This window comes from Fringilla coelebs (genome assembly GCF_963513975.1).
Source record: "Fringilla coelebs genome assembly, chromosome: 2".
Classification (NCBI taxonomy): domain Eukaryota; kingdom Metazoa; phylum Chordata; class Aves; order Passeriformes; family Fringillidae; genus Fringilla; species Fringilla coelebs.
In genome coordinates this window covers 77774667-77798892 of record NC_140029.1, presented here as the reverse complement: position 1 = coordinate 77798892, position 24226 = coordinate 77774667, and the positions used below count along the sequence as shown (strand labels likewise).

The window sequence follows — 24226 nt, the reverse complement described above, 5'->3', positions numbered from 1 at the left end:
AGATAAAGCATTATGGCAATATGTGGTAATAAAATTTTCCAAGACATATTTGGGCCATAATTAGTATTTTGCCTGAATCATAACAGAAGAGGAAGGAAAATCTGAACACTCAGAGAACTCTCTGAGAGCTCTTAATTCCTTAGAGTCCTGCATAGCCACCAGAATTACTAATAAATCTAAAAAAATAATTTAGCAAAAAGTAAATGTGTGCAGGTTAAGTCCCCATTTTGAGATTTTGAGGCAGTCTTCCCCTCCTGTCAGCTATGTTCAGTCCTTTAACATAGCATTTTTATATTGATACCACCAGGGTTTTTTTAGGAGAGAATTTTCATCAAAATAAGAGTAAACTTCCTAAAAATTGATTCAGAAGATGCTGCATCTTTATAGTACTATATGTGCTGTTTGCTCATATTGGTTGAAAAGCAGTCATTGTGCTTCTTTGTTCCTTTCTCAAAAAGGTGTCAGGGGACAGTACAACACAAGGTAGAAAGGACAAATCAGTTGGAATTTCTTATCCCCTCCATACTGCTATAGTCAAAGTGCACGCCTGCCTAAGATGTAATATGTTTCACACTTCTTATTCCAGTTCCTCTCCTATCATTAGAAGAAAACCAGATAGCAAAATTTAAATTTTGAGGTGTTTCCTCTCACCCCTTAGACTCTTTCATTTTCATCTAACTTTACATCAAAAAACCATTTTGACTTCATGGGGATGAAAGTATGAGACAACCAGACTGACATACTCGAAATTTCTGTCTTCCTGTTACTGCTGAAGATCAGTAGTCACATAAGAAATTTCAGTCTAAAAGCTTGAACTTTGTTATACCAGTGGAGCAGTTTGCATCTTGGAGCAGTAGTGGGGATTTAACATTCCTGGACTAACTTCAGCTTTTGTCATTTTGAAGCCAGGTTTTTGAAGGCTGTACAGGAGGGAGATTACAGAACAAATAACCTTACATCACATGTGCCAGTTTAAGTTGTGAACAATTTTTTTTCAAGTGTGAAGAAAGAATGAAACAATGTAAAATAAGTTCAAAAGGAGAACAATGTGTAAAGAAGTATACATAGGGTTAAGGCTTTAAAGTCAGAGTTGGTGAAACTCCACATGAATAATTCCCTGCAAGGAACATCCTGCTAAATCAGAATCTCATTAACTTTACTGATACTTCTAATGATGAGGCATAAATGAATCTAGGTTTTTATTAAATCATGGTATAATCTCATACAGAATAATAGAAAATAACTTTTTTCCCTCAACAAATTATTATGAGTTTAAAGGGAAAAGTATATGATGTTCAGGAAAATAGAATAGATGATTCATGGGATAAAAATAAGAACTGAGGGACTGGATGTAACTGCTATTTTTAAAAGTAACTAATTTGTTGGTAGCTTTGGTTTAAGGAATTATTCATTGATCATAGGGATTGAAGCTGCATAACGGAAGGGTTAAAAAATTCTTCAATGAAGCAGATGTAAAAGATAGAACTATATAGCAGTAATATTACCTACAAGGTAGGTTGAACAGTTACTACAATCTAGTGACTTTAAAACCAAGCATTCAGAATGAAACTTTTTTGTACACATACAATTGCAAAGTCATCCATAGCTCTGTAGGAATCGTCTTGACATATTTCCCTGCAAATCTGAACAAGTAGAGAAAATAATTGTTTGGATATTTTATTAGTTTGGCTCAAAAGACTAGAAAAGGGATATATTTAATATCTTATTGCTGTTTTCTGAGTCTGATGAATAAATTAATTATTTCACCTGAACTAAGTCTGCCTTCACAAGGAACTTGTGGATTCAACATTTATGCTATTTTCAAAATAGCAAATGGGAGAAAAAAATATCTTCTTCAATTCTAAACCTAACAAATTAAAAGTTTAAAAAAATCTTTAACTTTTTTTCCCCATAGAATATTAAAATAAAGCTAATGAACATTAATTTAGTGTATCTATTAACATGACACAGTATTGTTTCTGCGATTACTTTATCTTATTTTCTTTCTGTGTTCTTTTAGAGATCATCTATAGCTGGGTATTTAATGAATTCCCATCTTTTGTGGCAGAAGACAGCAGGCGTTTCATCTCTCAGGAGACAGGCAATCTCTACATATCCAAGGTGCAAACATCCGATGTTGGCAGCTACATATGCCTGGTGAAAAACACAGTGACAAACGCCAGAGTTTTGAGTCCTCCTACGCCTCTGACACTGAGAAATGATGGTAAGAAAGGCATTAATTCTGGGTACTGCATGAAAAATAAAAAACTAAATAAAAATAATTAATTTAAGAACCATGATTTTATTGTTTTTCAGTATATGCATGCATTTTCTGTAGAAAATGGCAAAGAGAAGTTGTTCATGGAGGCAATTTCTTTTAGAACAACCAGACATTGTGAGAATAGTTAGATCTGCGAAGGCTGAAGTGCAAACTGACACCTTTTGCTGTATTTTGTTTAGAACAGTTACTCCAGCTTGCACTTCTGATGTTCTGTCACTAACAGAGAGAAGCACATCTCCTTTATAGGCAATATCTGTTTCCTTAGGGCTCAGCTTAGTTGCTTCGACCCAAGTGGCCACACTGTCACTCTCAGGCACCTGAGACATCCAAATATCACATAAGGCATACAGACCAGCTGCAAGATGCCAGGAGATCATTCATGTATTTGGCCACTGTGGTTAAAGACAACACAAAAAATTTCCCTAAATACATGGGCAGCAAAAGGAGGGCTTGATGAGAATCTCCATCCTTTTCTGGGGGCAGACTGTGCCATAGTGTCAGAGGATGACACAAAGTCTGAGATACTTAGTGCCTTCTTTGCTTCAATCTTTAATATCAAAAGCAGTAGTACTCAAGATACCCAACCCCTAGAGCTGGAAGTTAGGGATGGGGACCTGAGTGATATCCCCATAATCCAGGAGGGAATGGTTAGTGATCTGCTATGCCTATTAGATACCCACAAGTCTATGGGCCTGGGTGGGATGCACTGAGGGAGCTGGTGAAAGGGTCCCCCAAGCCTCTCTCAATTATTTACCAACAGTCCTGATTATCCAGAAAAGCCCCAGTTGACTGGAATATAGCAAATATGAGGCCCATCTACAAGAAGGATCAGAAGGACGATCCAAATTCTGGGTTCTGCCCCAGGCAGTGCTCTAGGCTGGAAGCAGACTGTCTGGAAAGCTGCATGGCAGAAAAGGACCCGGGGGTGCTGGGCAAAGGTGGCTGAACACGATCCAGTGTGATCCCAGGTGGCCAAGAAGGCCAATGGCATCCTGGCCTGGATCAGCCAGGGTGTGGCCAGCAGGAGCAGGGCAGGGACTGATTGTCCTGCTGTACTCAGCACTGGTGAGGCCACATCTCAAGTATGTGTCCAGTTCTGGGCCACTCAGTTGGAAAGAGGATATTGAGGTGCTGGAGTGAGTCCACAGAAGGGCAGTCGGGCTGCTAGAGGTCTAGAAAAGACATGTGATGAGGAGAGGCTGAGGGAGCTGGGGTTGTTTAGCCTGGAGAAAAGGAGGCTCAGGGGAGCGTTTATCACTCCCTACAACTGCCTGAAAGGAGCTTGCAGAGAGGTGTCAATCTCTTCTGCCATGTCTCAAAGGAACAGAGAAAATGGTCAATATTTTCCTTCTTCCCAAAATGTTTTACATTCGTTTATGTTTTCTAGTTCCTCACAGCAATTCAGCTCATGTGAATCCACATGTACATTAATCAAAGAGAGAGAGAAACTTTTGAGAGCTTTCTTTTATCTTGCTTATAGCTTGTTCCTGAACAAATATTAGTTCTGTGCTACAAACACATTACAAAATCTGGATTTAAACACAGATGACTTAGTCTAATAGAGTAAATTTAAAATATGTTCACCAATTAGAATGAAATTCAGTTAATGCTTGTTCATTGTAGCAGAGATAAATTTCCTTCTGGATAGCATGTAGCCTCTGCAGCAAAAAGCTGGTCTTTTGATTTATCACTTCCTACTTTCTTTTGCTGGTTTAGTACCTATGTTAATTGTTGATTTTTGGGTGTTTAATTTTACTGTCTTAACATAGTGAATCCGTATAACATATCTTTTTAATAATTTTATTTTTTTCAAAATTAAAATGCCCAAACACTTACTGCCCTTTTAATCTGTTTGTACTCTGAAAAAAATATAATTTCAATGTCATATTTACTATTCATATCTTACTCTATTTATTCTTTATGGTATTTTTTCATGCTTTTATTTGGTTCTGTCTTCTGCAGAAATTCAGCAGATTAATTATCTATTTTGTACTGACAGTACATAGGCACATAACACACTGAAAGAAATTGAGAGAGTAAATAAGGATAAAAGCAGCAGTCTACATCACTGAGCTAAGAAAAGAAATCTATGAAGGAAAACTCTGCAGATTTTTTTTAAATGTCAAGTGGGTAGTAAATACCAGCCTCCAGCAAATTTTTTGTTTCACGGCTGGCTGTCACACCACTGTGACAATCCAACCTTCTGAACTGCGCTGGAGCATTGGGGAAGTGTTTGCACATAGATGAACAGCTCTTCAGCAATTTCCCAGTTTCCTGACTCATTTTTTCACACACATGAATTTCTACTAGGCTTCCATGCCTTAATTTTAATCTGTTGGTATTTATGAAAAGATCCTTTTTTGTCATGGAATCCTTCAGTACTTCTCAGTAAGTTGTTTGCTCTCCTGTATGACTGAGCAAGTTTCTCAGTGAAGAAACCTCAGCTTTCCAACTGACCTTGCAGTCTCCATAAACAAACCTTGAAAAAAAATTGTTAAGGAAAGTACTGGTTGCTGAATCATATTATTTGGGACATCTGTCTGGTTCTACCTCCCCCACATAATGCAATAATATGGGCTTTTCCAAAGTATCTGGGATTATAATAAAAAAATTCCATAAATCATACTATATTTTTTCATTTTCATATAAATGGCCTTAGGTAATACTGCCTTGTCCATTGACAAATATTAAAGGGTCACGACAACCTTTTTAAAGTATGCATTAATCATGTGCAAAAACACAGAATAACTGTTGAAAAGTAGTGCTAGCTGGTTAAAGAAAATTAAAGTAATTTATGAAGAAAGAAACTACTGGGAATAGACTCCAAGAGGGAAGTGAGAATTTAAAAATGGCATTAAAACAAATATTAAATTACCTGAAAATATACTCAACTCTACCTTTGCTGAGTTGTGTTATGTATTTTTAAATATGGCTTTTTAAGCTTTTCTTTGTCATAATATTACTTGAATTACTTTGAAGTTTTCAAATGCTCACTTAGGTTTAAAAATAATACATCTTTCTGAGTTCCAATGGCTGGCATCATAACTGACATTACCCTAAGCAGTCAGCACATTTGTTAGAAACCACAGGAAGAGCTTGTGGTTTTAAACAGCTTTTACAAATAGCTCCATATAAATAAAACAATTTATATAGCCTGTATTCTCCAAACATATATATCATTAACTCCAAAGTACTCTAATTGATTTATTTATCATCATTCTTAGATTTTGATGTATATACAGTACCTATGCCCATGGGACTAGACAGCTTGTGACAAAGAGCACTTCCATGACAACACTGGTCTCTATTTATCTATGAGAAAGAAATGGAGTAATATTAAGGCATTCTGTCAAACTCTGAAAGATTGCAAGAACTTACTGGGAATTTATTAATCTTTTATTTCTTCTGTGATGTGTCTCAAAGGAGAGCTTAGCTGCTTGATATGAAGCAAATTAAATAAAAACATCAAGAAATCCTTCACTGGATTCTGAATAAAATGAATACCTCATTTGTTCAGATGTCCTTGACAATCAGTCATTTCATATAATTCAATTTCACTTCAAGCTGGGTTATAAAAACACCCTAAAATTTTGAGGAGACAAAAAAGTTTTAGGAGGAAATAAAAAAATATGCATCATTTCATTAACTGCCTCATAATGCATTAAAAACTTTGAGGAAATATTTGATAACTGTTTACAAATAATAAACAGCTTTGTTAAATTGTATCTTCACAGGCTTTGATGCTGATTGGGAGCAGTAAATTATCTTCACTCATAAACATCTGAAAGTCTTTTCAAATTAAGGAAATAGAAATCTAGGGAGTATAAATGGTTGATTTTCAGTGCATAAGACAGTTATTTCAAGTTCACACATTTTTATTCCAGCTTTTCTTACTTTTTTATCCTTATTCTTTGTAAAATATTTTAACTCTACCATTATTACTGCACAGTAGCAAATGACATAATTCTTCATTTTACCTCTGTGCAGATACTGCATATTAGCTTTGCTATGGTGAAATTTCCAGAGTTAAAACAAAACAAAAAAACAAAACAAACAAACAAACAAACAAAAAACCAACAAAACAAAACCAAACCAAAAAAAAGCACAACAACAACAAAAAAAAACCCAAACCTGGACAATCTCAGACATCAGATGATACTTTCTACTGTGTTCCATTAGAGCAAATTAGTTTAACCTCCAGATGTTTGTATGTCTGACCAGACATATCCTCATGTAACTGACTTTCAGATTTTCTACATGTCTTCATAGTCTGTGAAGCAGTGAACTGAATTTTGCCTGTCCTTGTTCTATTGATTAATTCTATGTGATGAATAGTCTCACATAATGATAGAATATATAGTCATATAGTTAACTTTTAATTTTCTATGATGAAATGTGATCTGCACATGCTTTTTGAGGTTAATCTCTGGGATATGTTGCTTGAACTTCACTAGGTTATCTAAAGATGTCTTTACCAGCATGAAGGAAAATTTGGAAGAAATCACAACAAATTCCCAAATAATTGAAATCAAGCAATAAAAATGCCCAGTGTAGCATAAAAAGGTAATAAATAAAGATAGAACAAAATTTGCAGTTTCACAGACATAGCTGTACCCATTCCAGAAGAATGCTGACAGTTGGTAATTAATTCATACCTAGAATTTTTTTTAATTGCTTAAAGATGAACTGTAATGGTTTTGACCTGTCATTCTTTGCCTTTCTCTGTTTTTAATTTTTAATTTTTTTTCAACTTTTATTAGGGGTTTTTTCCTCTAATGGTGTTATTCATATGGAGCTGAATTCTAGCAGACAACAGAGTGCACCTGAATTTTAATAGGGGTTCAAAATACATATTCAGCTGTGACTTAATTGCGCTATGTTTTCTGGATTTTCCAGTCCTGTAGGATTCCTCTGGCACGTGGGTTATATTGCAAGATTCTACAGTAATGTTTTCTATTTGAATTGTGTCCATAAAAACTGTATAGAGACTGTAGGAACTCTTTTTACTCAGTACTCCAGGGCAGGAATCAAACCTGAAGTCATCCTGCTTTGATTTGTTTTTCAAGCAGAGACAAACTGTCTGGGCAAAATCAAGTTTGTCCCTCAGTGGTACACAAAGATTGATAGCACTGACAGAGACATGAATGTATGCAAGGCTTGCTCCAGGGGAAGGTTGATAAAATGGCAATGTCCCTGGACAACCATTACCTGGTAGTAAATATGTTTCTCCTGTAAAACTGTAGTGAGGTATTTTAATGATGGGTCACTCTGAAAACTGAAAATAAAACTTCCTACAATTTCTGCTTTACTCTACTAAAAGTGTATCCCACATGGGTTACAGGTAATTTGTACTTTTTGTCTCTTTTCTTCTGCTCTTGTGCCAAGGTCCTCCTGCAATGTTGTCAAAATAATAGGATGAAAATCAGGATTAAGAAATACCAGTGTAGTCTTATTTTAATTAACAAAAAAATAAAAGAAGGACATACTTATAATAGGATGGGGGAAGTTTGGTTGTTTCCAAAATATTGACTTTTTTTTTTTTTTAATTTAGAAAGTCTGTTCCTGTTAGCAGCAATGGTTGTTACCTATAGGCAAGAAAATCTATAGGTAGGCAGAAAATTTTATAGAGGGCTCCTATACAATAAACCTTCTACAGAGTGTTTTATAGGGATTTTAGAATAGCTGAGGAACACTCTCAAAGAGCACAAAATAGTTCAAAGACGCTATTTGTAAAATATTTAATCTAAAAAAGTAGAGAGACAAAATAACTTGGGATGGTCTTTTGACAATGTAAAAGGGCTGAACCCAAAGGGCTATGGGACTGTTACAGGAGGAAAACAGGGAAAGGTTGGGAAAAGATTATGTCCCAGGATTCACTGTAGAGCAAGAACTCTTTCCCTGCAAAAGTTTGCATTGAGTTTAATCTGCTTTTGAGTTCTGCTAAGGTAACTTCCTTAATTTAATCCTTCCTTAAGGATTTTTAATTGCAAAGTCTTCCCACTGGTTTATAGAAACACTATATGCTGAAATGCAGTGGTTGTTCTTTAAAATTAACTGAAATAGCCCAAGATTCTAGACATTTAGAGTCTTGCACATCTTCTGCACTTACGTTTTCTTGTTTCAAGCCTTCTCCTCATGATTTTTGAAACTTGAACAAAGAAAGAGTTAACTGATCCATATACAGAATATACAAAGCCTAAAATTACTGAACTTGAAAAAAATGTTCCTCTAAATTTGTCAGGATTAGGGATGGTGTTGCATTGAATTATAACTATTAAGATTTCAGACAGAAGTATGTTTGCCATATTTTATTTCTTGATGACTAAATTCAGATTTGTGCAAATTGATAATGAAAGTAACCTTTACAGCTGTAAATGGTGTCAGAGTATGAAGAATGGTCCTGAATGTTATGTATCTTAGTGTCTTGGGATTTTAGATAGAAATTCACCAGTGACTGCTGCTTTGCAGCCAGACGGTATGGCATAATATTTAAATTGAAACTACTTGTCAGTTTGGAATTTTTTTCACAGTACCAAAATAATTTGATTATGAACAGCAGGAGTTCTACTTGAAGTTAAAACTGCAGCAAGTAGGTAACAGAATTTGTTTCTATTGCATCTAAAATAGAGGGTATTTCAATACTTGTTGATGACAGAGAAATTTTAGTTTCATATTGAGGAAATAATAGGTTCTTTGTTTTGCATGCTTCTATTAGCATTCTCAATTGAAAAAATATTTCCTATTTAGGAAGCTTTTCCAAGCTTATTAGATACAATGAATATTAGAGCAACACTATTACATGCAGTATTGTTCTAATTGGTCAGAAGAGAGAGAAATACTCTCTCTGGACAACACAATAGTTTTGACACTTTTGGCACCTAGTTGGAAAGGGAATATTTTGTTTTCATTCTGTAAAACAACTTTGCAGGTTGCAAGGAAAAAAGAATTAAGCTTAAGGTCATATTTGAAGTACAAACAATACATCATTTCCTATAGGAAAAATGAGATTCCTAGAGAACTTTCATCAGGAAGATAATTACAAACCCCATAAAAATTAGATCTTTCTCCTAATCACTTAGATTAAATAGGATTTCCCAGGTTTCTGAACATCTTTTGTGACCCTGTCCTGGATGAATATCAGGAAATTGGAAAGGAGAAACAATAAACATTGGCCAGTGATGCCTAAAAGAAATCTACCACATATTTCTTGTGCAAAGTTCAATGTAATATCATTCCTTGTAAAAACAAAACGGAATAAAAACCTCCATGTTTTGGTTTTTATTGAGCTAGGCCTCCCAGGCAAGATGTTGACTATGTAGTGAGTCCATTTTGTTTCTTGATGTGCATCGCTGCTCTGAAAAATTATTTATGTACCTAATCAGTGAAAATAATCAGGTGTTCATGTTTAGATACAATCTGCATATTCACAAATCTTCATATTGGAGCGTTGTGTACAAGTCCCTCACTCATCTCTGAATGTCCAAAGCATGAAGTTTGGATTCATCCAATACCAGAGGTGGATTTAGAAGGAGTGCTTAGATGCTATTTTACAAACATGTGGGAAACTGATGAAGTCTAGCTTATTACTCACTAAAGGCTTTTCTACACAGAAAAAGGCTGGAGACTTGGTCATAGTCTGCTCAACATCTTCAAACACAGGTGAACAGAAATCTCTGCAGCCCAATCTGTGTACTGGAAATTTTGGTCTCTCTTTCGAAGAACTAAATAATATACCAATATTTCCCTCATTTCTTATTCTAAGACTATCTCATTGCTTTCGTGTTTTTAGGGTTTGGACTCAGTTCCTTTTATTTCATTCATAAAACACCTGTTTTCAACTGAAAATTAAGTGCTTTTGGTTGTTTTTGATGTTTAAGAAAGGCAGAAAACTCATTTGTATGTATGACATACATACATTTAAGACGTATAAATAATAATATATTTCAAGATAGTTATACTATTTCTAGAAAGGGCTTTCCAGAGTTAAGAGTTCAGTGTAACTGGTAAACTAGTGAAATCAAATATGAGCAAAATAGGGATTATAAAGTGGTGAGAGTAAAGTTATGTTTAAACATTTTTTTCCTGCTAAATGTGACTTTCACATTTATTCCTTTAAAATTAGGAATACATTAACATCTCATCCCTTAATTTTAAACTAGATTTTATTCCCTCATTGTGCTGTATTCATTATGATATTTTTCCCAGGCACTTAATTAGCAATTTTTCTTTCATATTAGGATATATTCCAGTAAAGACTTCTTTCCATCCAGTGATATGCAATAGGATTTGTTCTCTAACATAAGAAAACAATGTTGGAACTTTAGTATTAATTCAGTTTAGTGCTTACTTCGGTGCATCACAGGATGCAATTTCACATGAGCATCTCCAGGGCTTCTCAAATGATAAATTTGCTCAAAACCTGGCTGAGAGATGTTTAAGTGGAAGAAATGCTGTGGACTGCTCCCTTAAAACAACCATTCCACAGAAAATTTCTAGGGACTTACGGGAGGTGCTGGTCCTTCCATTTAGAATAAGATTAATAGCAGGTGAGTCAATAAATTGTTCCCAGTTCATATAAAATCTGTGCTGCAGACCAGGTAGAATGGTGGGTATCACCATTATACTTAAACTAATTCAGTTTGTGCTGTCAATTTACTGTCATTGTAAATGTGTGTATTCAAGGCTCTCCCAAACAAATTTCTGGAGACATTTAACAGTACAGGTCTTCAGGGAAAGTGCTAAATATTCATTTGCCACAAAGGGACTCACACCTTAGACAGCCTTAGCTTTCATTGCAAGTTATAGATAGAAGAAGAAATTATACATGAACTTTCTGTAAGCAATTTCCTAGGCAAAATTTTCTTGGGTTTAGATACATATTTACACACCAGAGATCATCATTACAATGTGATTACAATCATCACAACTTTTGATCTGTAAAATTATTTTTAAAATCTTATGCAGCAGGATGAGTTTATCACACCTCAAGACATTTCCCAGAAACTGAGAGGAAGGTGCAACCTAGCAAGAATCACAATTAAATTTGTCTTTAGAGATTTATCCAGTATAGAAGAAAGCCGTGTTAACATTCCTGCGCCATCTGATTAAGATCAGGGACTTCTTTGTGCAAACCTCTCAGATGAGCATTCTTAGTCACAGAGCTAGGAGGGTTTTATCATCTGTTAACAAAATAATGGCAAGTATCAATCCATGCCTAATCTTTCTCCTGGGTACAGGAAATATTTGTCTTTCATTTTCTCCTGAGCATTCTGATGATGTTTAGCCAGGAATCTTAGAAATTTTTCTATCTACTGTCTTAAATGTTTATCAGCCACTTATTCAAGCTCTGCCTGTAACCTGTTCAATTCAAAATTAGGACCCTAAGGAAGTTAAAGAGCTATTACTGAAAGAGTTTGTAGCAGACACAAATCACTTTGGCTGAAAGGATTTCAGGAGCCTTCATGTTCTGGGACATGCAAGAGGGTAGTTAATATCTGGAAGATTGATGAAAGAAGCATTAGCCTCTACACAGCTGAGTAAGAGAATGGTTCATGATTTTTCAGCAGTCAGATTATTTTCGGCCCCATGAAGGAAAAAATTCTTATTTTATGAATAGGTTTTTCCACACTCTTCATCTGAGGTTGTATAAGCCATGGATTGGCAGGCTAAATGAAGAGGTAGAACAGTCCTTTGCAAAGCAATAATGTCTGATATCCTGTCTGTAGTTCTTTCTCCTGTCCTTAGCTGAAAGGACTGAAAATCAGAAAGTGATCTTTCTTCTTTATTCCATTCTCCATTTCCATTAAATGGCCCCTAGTGGATAAAGTAAAGAATTTTAGCTGCAGTAATATCTGTAAACGTTTGAAATTTTATTACGTCTATTCCTGTGATATGTAAGTGCCCCAAAATCAATATTTATCACATTGTTATGTCATCTCTTTTTTTTTAATACAAAAATGAAATGCAGACATTATAGCTTAGTATCCATAAAACATTCAGTAGCAGAGTGTAGAACTCAAGTCACACATTTACAGTAAATTGGAGGAAAAAACTTGTTAAATAAAACTCCTTTTAAAAATTAAACCTGATTTTCTGAATGCTTTTTTTCTGTACTCGGGTTGGAGAATAATTACTTTGTGATAACTGCATCATTGTAAAAAAAATCTGAAGGACAGATCTCTTCTATAAATATTGAGGTCCCTTTCTGGCTGGGTGACTAACAAGTCACTGATTCTATCAAGGTTAAACTGTGCTTTGTCCTGTGATATGCTCAATCCTTTAAATCAGTGTCTTCTTTGGTAATCAGAGGCAGAGAAAAAGGATTATTAGTTTTTAAATCTCCCCCAGCCAAGAAGACCCTGCCTGAAAGGGCAGAGACCAAAACACTGGAAAATTTAAGGTGGAATGACATATCTCAGAATGAAGGCCAGGGATAAGATTTACTTAAACAAACAAAATTTGCCTTTTAAACCCATTTCTAATCCCAGAAAAAATTTCAAGATATGGTAAACTAGATTTATTTTGAAGAGGGGTATTTCATATCAATCACACATTTAGTACTTTTATACCCTGATCTGAACTCAGGTGAGCAACAAAGCTTGGGAAGTAGGGAGTATAGCACACTATATAATTAGCCTATAAAATAGTGAATGATGGAGGTCAGGCCTTGGAAAGCAAAAGATTTTCGGAAAGGATTTTTTTCATGGGAAAGCAGAGCAGAGCAGCATTGAGAAAAGCATCCCATTGCTCTGTAGTGCCCAAACCACGTGAGCTCTGTGATTTGTTAGCCACTTGAAAATCGTATATTATGTTTTTATTCTCTGCTGATCAATTTTATTTATTGTTGTATTTCATGTTTGATAACTGGGTATAAAAAATGACTGAGAGGATTTTTTATAGCCCTAGCCAAACCTCTGCAAGAGAGTCATGTATATAAGCCTGAGAGAGATTGATTCCAGTACACATGGCTCAAAACCTGGATATTTCTTAAAAGTTCAGATTCCTTTTAGCATCTAACACAAATGAACAAAAATCTTCATGAAAATGCAAGCAAGTGATGACTGTTTTGCCATCCCTGACTCATAGTGACCAAAACAGAAGCTAGAAAGCTAAAGAGCCGAGAGGCACCACAGCCATAGCGGAGCAATTATAGTGTAATATGGGAAGGTAAGGCCTTAACAATTCCCTTAATATCTATGCAACTGTAATGGCCTTCATGGTCTCAAAGATCATAAATAATAAGGATGAAAAATATCCCTCTGCAATAATAGACTTTTGTTTCCTAATTTTCATAGGGACACCAAGCAATTGCTCGGTAATTTTTATACATTTCCTGCCAGTTGCTGCAGGCATGTCGTTTGCTAGGGTAGCAATAACCCCGAAGAACAGGACGTGGTGCAAAGCATCAGTCAATCAGCATTTCATTAAGAGTATGAAATGATGGCATGACATGCAGAGAGCATTCAGTACGTGTGCAGATTGCACTCACCAAAGGCACTTAATGTAAGTTAAAAACACAAGATCTAAAAGATAATATTGTCCCTCAGATGGGTACAGATGTACTGTATTATTTTAAAGGCAAGAATGATTTAATCCTGTTGTAAGTTCTGTTTTTTTCAGGGCTAAAAAAGCAAGTGTTGAATACTATGTAACAACTCAATACAATTAGTTTCCAGAACAAAGCCTTACCCAAAAGCAAAACCACCCCATTTTTAATTTCATTGAAGCACAAAACCTGTCAGTGAGTGTGGACAGTCAGCAGGTGTCAGAGATTTAAAAGAAACCCCTTAGGAATATAAGGCTCGGTCAAAAAACCTAAATGAACTATTTTCAGCAGTATTCACTACAAGGGAACATAGGAGATTCCTCTATCAGGACTGATGTTCTTGTAATTGGAGTTTACATAGAAGAAATCTTAGAAGACATATTGACACTACAAATAATAACAAAGTCCCAATGCCCAGCTTCTGTAAGGAAGGAAGCAGGATGAACTCTTTTCCTTCACTGAGCCTTAGGACTAGAAGGAAAGTAGGTAGAAAAGATGGGGTTTTTTTCAAAAAAAGGGACTCCTAAGAACATCTGAGGAATGACAGCCCACTAGGTATGACTTCTGTGTCAAGTGTGTTGATAGAAAATCCATAAAAAGGTATGTTCATTAGGATTGTATTCAGCACATTATCATACAGTAGTCTTACCACACAGTCATATACCACCAACACAACTTTTAACCAGGGAAATTGGGCTTCAGTCTGTATACAGCCTTCCTAAAGAGTCTGAGAGAATACAAACAGAAATGGCCAAGCTGCTTGCATTTCTCATAGTTCTTGACAGGGTCACCCATCAAAGGCTGTTGAGGAAACTAAATTCTTAGAGGAGCTGAAGTACAGCCCTATTTTCAATTAAAAAAAGATTAGAAAAAAATCCAACAACTGTATGAGTACCTAAACAGTTTGGAGAACTGAGAGATTGTCAGTGAAGACTTCACTATTCAGTACATAAACTATCCTGGAAGCAAAATGAACAGAGAAGTAATAATACCTTTATTAGATATTTTCAGTAAAGACATTAGGGTGCCACAGTGAACAAATATCAGTTCAAGTACAAAACATCAAATAGAACTGATTTTTTGTAAAAAACCCAAAAAACTCTAAGGAAATAAATAGTGTGATAGAAAGATCTACGTCTTCATTATTGCTGTGCAGTTCTCACCTTCACATCTCAAAGGGAGAGAATGGAATTTGAAGAGGTGCCACACAGGCACTAGGAATGTTTATTAAAGATTCTTTTTAAGGAAGGTTTAATGATCTGGAATTTTCAGTCTGTTAAAGACATATTTGAAATGAGATGTGATAGATATCTTGTAAAACCATGTAATTGGTTAACTGAGATAAATCAGAAACTAGTACTCATATTCACAAAAAAATATTCATAAAACAGTAAACAAAGTTACAAGGAGGATAAAATTAATTTTTAATCTATTTTTTAATTATAAATTTATTGATGTCTTACAATCTACTGGGAATGCATTTTTATGATATACTATACTAGCAATCACATCCACCTAGGCTAAGGAAACCAGGCCATTTTTTGTTGGCCTGGCTTTATTTTTACACCCAGGACACATATGGGGTTTTTTCCTATTAAAAAAAAGAAGGTTCATAAAGCAATGTCAAAACACTAATTTAGTCATGTTTTGGAGGAAATGAGTCAATATTTCTAGCACACATAATACTTGCAGAATAATTTTTTTTACAAAGAAACCTGCTGCCTATAGAATTAGATTATTCAAAATAAAAGCTTTTTTTGTTTTCTTTTTCTGTAATTTGATTCACTTATGAGACACATTTAGATTTTCTAATTGGACTTAAGCCCCTGATGAAAAATTCAAATGCATATATGTTCAGACTTCCTCCAGAACCAATCTTCTTCAGGGGCTTGAGTGATGGTTGGAAAATGAGAGCACAGCCCCACTGGAAACTCCTGAGCCCCATAAGGAACATTTGAAGGCTAGGAATATATGTTTTACAATTTCAGTCTTATGTACTGTTTTTTGCTCTAGCAGGTTGCGGGTTGTTTTTTCATCCATCTCTGCCAACTGTTATTCTCTCAGCTGTAAATCTTGTACTCCTCTACTTCCATGTTTCTTCTTACGCTCATTTCTTTTCTTTCTCGCATAAGAGATCTCTTGTCTCTCTTGCCTTTTCATCTCTTGTTTCTATTTGCTTGCTTTAGAGTTTTCTGGAGAATCTTGATTGATTTTACAGATTTAGATTTGTCTTGTTGCTACTTTTTCAACAAGTCAGATTTTATTCCATTTTCCTCATGTAAAAATCTGAACCATTCTTATTTTTTTAAATACAGCCTTTTGCTCCCGAGTATTTCCTACCCCCATAGCGCAAATTCCATCTAACCAAACACAGCTGTTAGAGTCATATTCTTCTCCATCCATGCTGATTATGGCATTTTTTCCAAGTGGCATTAAACACAAATTTCTCACCCCACCTTATAAAACCTACCTCCATTTCCTTACTGATTTCTCTTTTCCTAAGCTCTTGTGAATCTCCAAACATGTCAATCACTCTGCACCAAATCTGAGATAACTTTATTGATTTCCACTTTTATGTTTTCCCATTCCTGAATGTTTTCCCATTTCCTAGAATGCTATCTTACAGTACCTAAAGCCTAAAGCATTGTCCTAAAAATTCTTTCAAATTAAAAAGTCTCACTGAAAATTGCATACTGGAAATTTTCATGTCTACATATCTGTGTTTGTATCTGTGTGCACAAATGCTCCTACATAATTTGAGGGTTTTTCCCTGAGCTGAGAAGGTCCTCAGTCAAACACGGCATGATATGTTGATTTATTTGTCTAATTGTGAATATGCTGGTAAACAAAGATTTGGTCCATGAAAATTCTCACTCTTCTATTGATTGCCCATTTTAATCTTTGAAAATTTAAATATTAACCCAAGTTTCAGGAAAAAAAAATCCTTTTTTAAAGCTCAATATTGTGCTGCTGGTAAACGGAAGAGCATTTTAGTATATATAAGTACTGGACCTGGGCACAGCACATCAGGTCAAGTGAGGCTATCTCCATCACTTACCAGCTTTATTGCTGGGCAGATTCAAATCCAGGCCACGGGTCTTTCTGTGATAATGGAAAACTGATGATATTTCATATTTTAAACATTCTTATTTTCCAGGTGTGATGGGGGAATATGAACCAAAAATTGAAGTCCATTTTCCTTATACAGTTACAGCTGCAAGGGGTACTACTGTTAGGATGGAGTGTTTTGCACTTGGAAAGTAAGTAAAGATTCTTTCTAATTAGATATCATTGTTTATTAAGATGAGACATGCCTGATTTGTGGTTTCATTATTTTGCTGGATTTTTTTTTTACAGACAGTCCTTACTGCATTCTCAAAATAACCAAATAACTAAGTAGCTAAATATGAACTCCCAGCCCAGCCATTTCTGTGGTCAGGGATTCAGTCAGGTAAACAGTGTCTCTGTCAAAATTAAAAGTACCAATCACCTAAACAAAAAAGTGGAAAGGTTTTTTAATTGAAAGTTTTACCAGACTCATACCCATTCATTCACAAGGATACCAGTAAATTAGAGTTTGTCCTGTAAAAATGTCATATTTGGTGAATAAACATTCATAGCATTTTCTCCCCTCCCCCATATTAATAATTTATACACAAAGCTAAGAGCACAATGTCTTGATCATGTCCTAACCCACTTTGTGGCAGCATAGTTTCTACCTGACCTAATAGTACTAGTACAGAATGGGTGTTTCTTCTATACAGATGGGTGTTACTTCTATACGGTATTGAGATTACAGAATATAAGATGAAAATGAAAACATTTCAGTTTTGTGGTGGTAGTCAGTATTAGTTACTATAGTTACTATTACGACTGATCCCAAGAAAAAGGATGGCAATGTTAGTATACAGACAGAACTGAGTCATTTCTAGTGAATCAAAGAGATTCTTTCTTCTTCACATATTTGCTGCTAAAACAGATATTCCTTCAATGGTATTTCTCTAGAAACATTGAAAAAATTAAAACAGGTCGGGTTCTTTCCAAAATATCTCATCAAATTCTGCATGGTGTGTTGAAAAAAAAATCTCAATGTATTGAATTCTTTTCAGCTCCTTTTTGTAATGATGTTCTTTTGGATATCTTCCCCCTAGTCTCCAAAGTTATGCTGGTAAATGTCATATACCCTGCTTGCTTTTATAGATCACAGCTTATCAAAAAAAAAACAGGCAAGTTTCTTACATCATGTCTTGATTAAAAAATAAGAGAAGGATTTGTCTTTGTAACTCCTTTGGAGGAATTTCACAAAACAGTTAGTCTGAGAAATACTATATCTTGCACACCAATTCTTATTTACCTAAGGAGGAGCAAAACACAGGAGGGCAGGAGTTTTAAGACAATAGATTGTTTTGCTGAGGATCATTCCTCCAGCTTGTTCAGCAGGTCTGGTTTTCCAGAGTGACTTTTCAAAGCCTGTCTCTACTACCCGAGAGGGCTTTTAAAAGGTTTTATAGCCCTTTTGATTTTCATGTGTCACTGGTCACTGGATTTTTTCTGTTCAGATTTTTCTCTTAACAGTTTCTAATTACTGACTGGATGATATATGTCTGAAAATTACTCCCTTCTTGCTGTTTTTTCAGGTTTGGCCAATACTGAGATGCTCTCAGTGTGCAGGTCAACAGAAATTTTACACCAATAATTAAAGAGAAATTCTGACAAATTTTTTCAGTTGTATCTATTTAGATTCAGTGAAGTTGATGAAGAAACAGAACATAGCCAGACTAGTCCAAACAAAAGCTGGGAGACCATAGCCCACATGGAGGGAGCCATTAGCAACAACAGCTTCTGCAAATTCAGTCCCCACATAAATGTAAGCAGTAGTTTTGAAAACAAATTTGAGACAAGAACTTTTTTGTAGCGTAGAACAGAAGTCTTATGTTTTACATAATAAAAATGAGAAAAGAGGTCCGTGACAGGGGACAGGAAAGCAATAAAATGGAGAGATTCCCTGAGATGCTGAAATAAATGAGGAAAAGAGGCTGATGGCTCCAGGCTCTCTCCTGTCAGAAAGACTACCAAGTCAATAGTTGACAATGAGGTCCTTTTAGACTCTAGGCTATGGTTGAAGAAGTAACCAACATATTACTTTTTATTTTCCTCATTTTGCTGGAATTAAATTGCAGTTGCTGACAGATTACAAGTCAACTTTCCAGTGAAAAGGAGGCATGACACACATTGCCCTCTACAACCACCACTGAAAGGCATGAAACAGACCTACTGATACCTTCAGCACCGTGAGATTTAGTAAACTCTCTCAAAAAGATTCAATCACTATTCAAAAAGGAAGGTGAAGATGACAGGGAGGACTTCAATAAGGTTATTTAATCTTCTTTTACTTGGTGCTAATCTTTAATAAACAAAAAATCAAGACCACCTAAATGACCAAGGAATTTAAGTTTACCTAATAAGACCCCATTTTCTGCTATAGTAATGGGCAACTATTTTTACCATGCACATTCCTAATCTTCTTTTCCCAGCCATTAATGCACAATCAAATCAGCTGAGCTGAAATTGCTTTCAATTTGATATGGTAATAATTACCTGAATGACATTTCAGGCACCATTTGAAACCTGGAGGCTGAGGTGAGAAGTAGAAATGCATCAAATTTCCTGCTCATTTTCATAATTTCCTTTTTGTGTCCCCATTTCTTGTTCCCAATGCCTTGTAGGGGTTGTTGCTTGTTACATTGCCATGGGTCCCATTTGTTAAACTGAATCAACAACTAATTTATTCCTTTTTTATTTAGTATTTTGAAACTTGATATTTTGAATTCTTATTGTAAATAGCACTGGGGTTATTACAGTCTTAAAACCAATATGCTGCTGGTTTTCTCATGCTTTAATTTAGCTGTCTGAAACACTTTGCTCTTCACTGTAATTGTGAGAATGACAAAAGTTCCAGTGAGATTTTGTGAAGTAGGCATTTGGCAAATATTCCAGGAAGATCCTAGTCTTCAGTTACCAATTAATGATCTATTAATAATGTTTATTTAATGCTGTCAGTCACTATGGCTGAAATAATTTACTAAATTGAAGCTCTGAATCTTTTGTCTTCAAACTAAAGTCAAATATCTTAATTGCTTGACAGAGATAAATTTTCTGAGTAGCATTTTATTCTGACCCAAGCAATATGTAACTGATTCAGTTACAAGTGAAAATATTGTGTTACTGATGCCGCTTACAAACAGACTTTGTAACTGCTAAAAAATTCAAAGCAATGCAGGAGTGAAATGTCTCAAGATTATCTAATTTGCACTAGATAACGATTCTTATCATGAGCATCAGTCATTGTCTAAGAAATCACTGCATAAATCAGTGATTTACTGCTGAGGTTTAACAAGACATGAAAAACAGACGAGAAAAAGAAAATTTACTGCATATATACCAGAATGTGCATTCTGCAATTAGTGACATTTTGTGCTGGATATATATGCTGGCCTGAGACTGCTTTTATAGACATATTCACTGCCACATCTATACTACAATTTATGTTTCAGCAACATCTATCTTTCGTGTATGTACCTATATATATCATATAGATATGTGTTCTGCCACCCATTTAATTACTTAATTTCTATTAGAAATACTTGAATTTTTTTTCCTTAACAAAACAGGAGATCATATTTTTTAAAAAAAAGCTGAAAAAACACTGGCAATAACAAGATATAAACATTTTCAATTTTTAACTTTTTACAATAACAAAACTACTTATTTTTAATTTGTGGAAACATCCTGATTAGTATTTACATAAAATGTTGTTAAAATAAATAATTTAAAAGAAAAATAAAAAAAATCTGAATGCAAGAATTCAAAGAATCCAAATTAATTCAAATAATTCTAAACAGCAATATGTTAATGTTTGCTTTTGGGTAACAGTTTTCACTGCTTGTGGCATCTTTTAGCTAAAAAGATGAGATAATTTTTTTGTAAAACTAATAAATGAGCTAATGGGTAATGAGCTTTCTGTTTGTAGTCCACATAATACTGATTTTTATGTCCATTTCAGTGTCAGACCTTAGATTTCTTATGTAAATCAGGAAGACAGATCATGACCTTGTTCTTCAGAAAAGTTCTGGTGAAGAAGATATCATTTTCCTAGCTGACACTTTTGCACAAATTACAGCATTCTTGGCTTTTTCTGCTCCAGAAACTAAACCTTTCAGACACTGCCTTCTTTGACAGCAGGTTGCTATTTTAATTTTCTCTCAAGTGTTACTGACTTTGTTTTCCGGAGCATCTAGAGGAAACTGGTCCGTTCTTTAATTTCTTTTTTCATGTACTTTATTCAAAGGAATAATTCTGGTGTCTTCATTTAGCTGCCCATTAGAAAGAGATGACATTAATGTTGTTGGTATGCAAAAGAACTCTAAATTCCATCCCCACTGTCCGACACATTCATTAATGAAGCATTTCGGTGACAGTCATCCAAGCATCCTTCAGCTCTTCCTTACTTATGTCATAAGTAATTTTAGCACTATTATTTTAAATATGGGACTTAAAGGCAGGCACAGATGGAAATATGCTTTTTATTTTGAAGCCTCAAAATGAACAAGTTTTCATAGTTTGAGATATGATACAGGACAGGTTTGTTCAAGCTGGCATGAAAAACTGTAAGTTCCTGCCCTCTTCAATGATCCCAGACCCTTGGCCACAGAGGAAAGCAAGAAAAGTGCAAGAGTCAGAAACACCTTTCTTTTTTTCCTTTTATTATTCTTTCTGGCAGATAACCCTAAGTTGTCTTCTTGATTCTATATGAATAATTCTGCTCAAACTCTTTCACACAGATTTTTAAATTTTAAACTGTATATTATGCACACACCCTACCTGACCCTCACACTTTCAGCCATTTCCTCAGTGCATTTTTGTTTGTGCATTATACCAGACTTCTATATTATTTTCCATAGAAAAGTCACATTTCATTGGTTTTCTGTCTCTAGTCAGAAAAAAAAAATAGAATTTGTATTATGATAGTGCCAGCAGCCAGCAGCCAATTTTGAGCAAGTAATCATATTTTATTTCTCATTAAAAAAAATTACAAGATCTGGGGTATTGCAGTACTTGTAGATTACCAGAGTTTTCAATCTTTGCTCCTAAAATAAGGGCTATATAGACTGCCAAAAGGATTGTTTTGCTAAAAACAAACAAACAAACAAACAAAAAAGCTTTATGCATCCCTTAATTTATACTATGGTTATTTTTAAACCACATAGATCAACACATAGATATTTGAATCAAAAGCATCAATAAACAGTGCTGACAGACAATTTTTCCTATGACTCATTTGCTTGTTTTTCTGTGTTTTTGAGAGATTGTTTTATGCTTATGTTATTTCTGTACAATAGTAACATACATGTTAATATACAAACATTCTTTTTAAATTCTAGTTTATTTCATTTTGGCAATTTCAAAACTATGGTTTTGTTTTGAAATATATTTAGTTAATGATAATAATAAATTAACAATATTATTTATTTTATTACTGAAGTACAACAAGGCAGTTTTGATAGATGAGTTGTTCATTTTGTCATATTTAATGTTGACTTAATAATTCCACTGTTGACTTTGTTTGGAAGGGATTTATAGCTCAGTTGAAAACAATCATCCCATGTGTAGTAGGGCTTGCAAAAACTCAGCTGAAAAATCTTAAAAACTTTATAAAAATCTTGCTTTCTAAATGAAATGAAATAAAAAGATGAAGATACTTATATTTAAGTCATACAAATTTATGAAATATACGACTTTTAATCTAAGAAGCATTCAAAAATTTTCGATTGAAACAATGAACTCTGAATCAATTCAAATTAATAAATACCTCAAAGTTTTAAATCTGTTAAATATAGTATTTTTGTTCCCTTCTGTGCCTGTTTTCCTTTTGCCAGACTTTTCTAATTTTTCAAATTGATCTTCAAGCTTTTGTTAGAAATGCTATTATTTGTTTCATGTCACTATCAATATTTTCATTGCAGACTCTATATGTGTTGTGGATGCACCATCCTGGAAGTGTTTAAGATGAGGTTGGATGGGGCTCTGAGCAACCTGGTCTAGAGGAAAGTGTCCCTGTCCATGTCAGTGGGGCTGGAACTCAATAATCTTTGTTTCCTTCCAACTCAAACCATTCTATTAATCTATGTAGAGACAGCTCACTATATATTTTTCAATATGCAGAAATAAAGGCAAAGTGTTTGGATAAGTGGGTATAACACCTAAGCAAAGATCAGGGCAGCCAAATAAAAAATCTTTATGGTCTGGCGAAGAGCATTTGACTGTAACTGTGGAGAATTGCATGAAGTTTCTGAAGAAGTTATTTTTTTGCTGGTGCAGCTCATTAAGCCATTGACACAGGGTAATAGCTATGAAGAAGTTTTCTAAGTATTACAAATATTTTTGCAGGTACAAAAAGATAGGTATTGCAAGACCACGTTTTAAAGGGCTGTTTCACTGAGATCTGGCAAATAATGTAATGATGAAGAGAATAATCTCAGAAAAGAGGGTTGGAGGCACCCAGGAATGAATCTTTGGTTAGAGGTTTCACAGTACCTGATTCCTTTTTTTTTTCTCCATCTGCCACATAATTATATGAGATTTTTGGAGGAATAAGAAGTTGATTAACAGTAATTTTATAATGAGTCACAGATCCAGGTTGCACACTTCTCTATCTAGTACATGCAGTTATCCATCTGGTCTCTACACACAGGGGAATAGAAGATTCCAGCATTGCACCATAGTTTCCTAACTCCAAGGGACTGATTTTAACCCTCTCTGCTCTTCAAATCTGTAAAATAAGGCTTTTTACTTTCAGACCACTAGTTAAAACTGTCAGCCAAGTCTTCCACATATTTTTCTGACTTCTGTCCTCTAGTTGGCTTATCTTGGCAAATCCAGTATTACCTACTGGTCTTGAATGTTTCCAAACAGGACTTCTAAGGTTCGCTCCCCAGACCTGGCAGAAGGCATTTCCTGTTACAAACTGTAAAGAGAACCAGACAAGATGTTCCTTTAACCAGACCCCTTCCCAGTAATCTAGTGTCAAAAAAGGTCTCATGAGGATTTCTATTCTGGGACCAGTCTCTAATCTAACCTAAGTGTCCTTGTTATCAGCATGAATCCACATCTTGCTTCATCCCTGGTGTTGTGCTAAAGAGCAGCAGAGCCAGTGTGCTGATGACGCTCAAAATTAGCCTCTCTTAACTGCACTACACTGAAACCCAGGGCCTTTGACATGAGTGAGCAGCCAAGGCAGCAAGCAGCAGATGAGTATTAGTGGACATAATCCAGGGAACAGAGCATGCTTCATTGGTGCATTGGTGTGTATATATATATATATATATATACACACACACACA

At 35.0% G+C, this 24226-nt stretch overlaps 1 protein-coding gene across 2 annotated transcripts in view; it reads left to right on the top strand.

Moving 5' to 3' along the window:
• Window positions 1-24226, top strand: part of CNTN5 (contactin 5) — a gene marked incomplete at both ends in the record, with an annotated part of 310341 nt that overhangs the window by 151447 nt on the left and 134668 nt on the right. For both annotated transcript variants that reach the window (XM_084200929.1, XM_084200928.1), the window contains 2 exons: window positions 2021-2224; window positions 16984-17086. In XM_084200929.1, the coding sequence (XP_084057055.1) occupies window positions 2021-2224; window positions 16984-17086 (307 nt within the window). The remainder of the gene's footprint in view (window positions 1-2020; window positions 2225-16983; window positions 17087-24226) is intronic.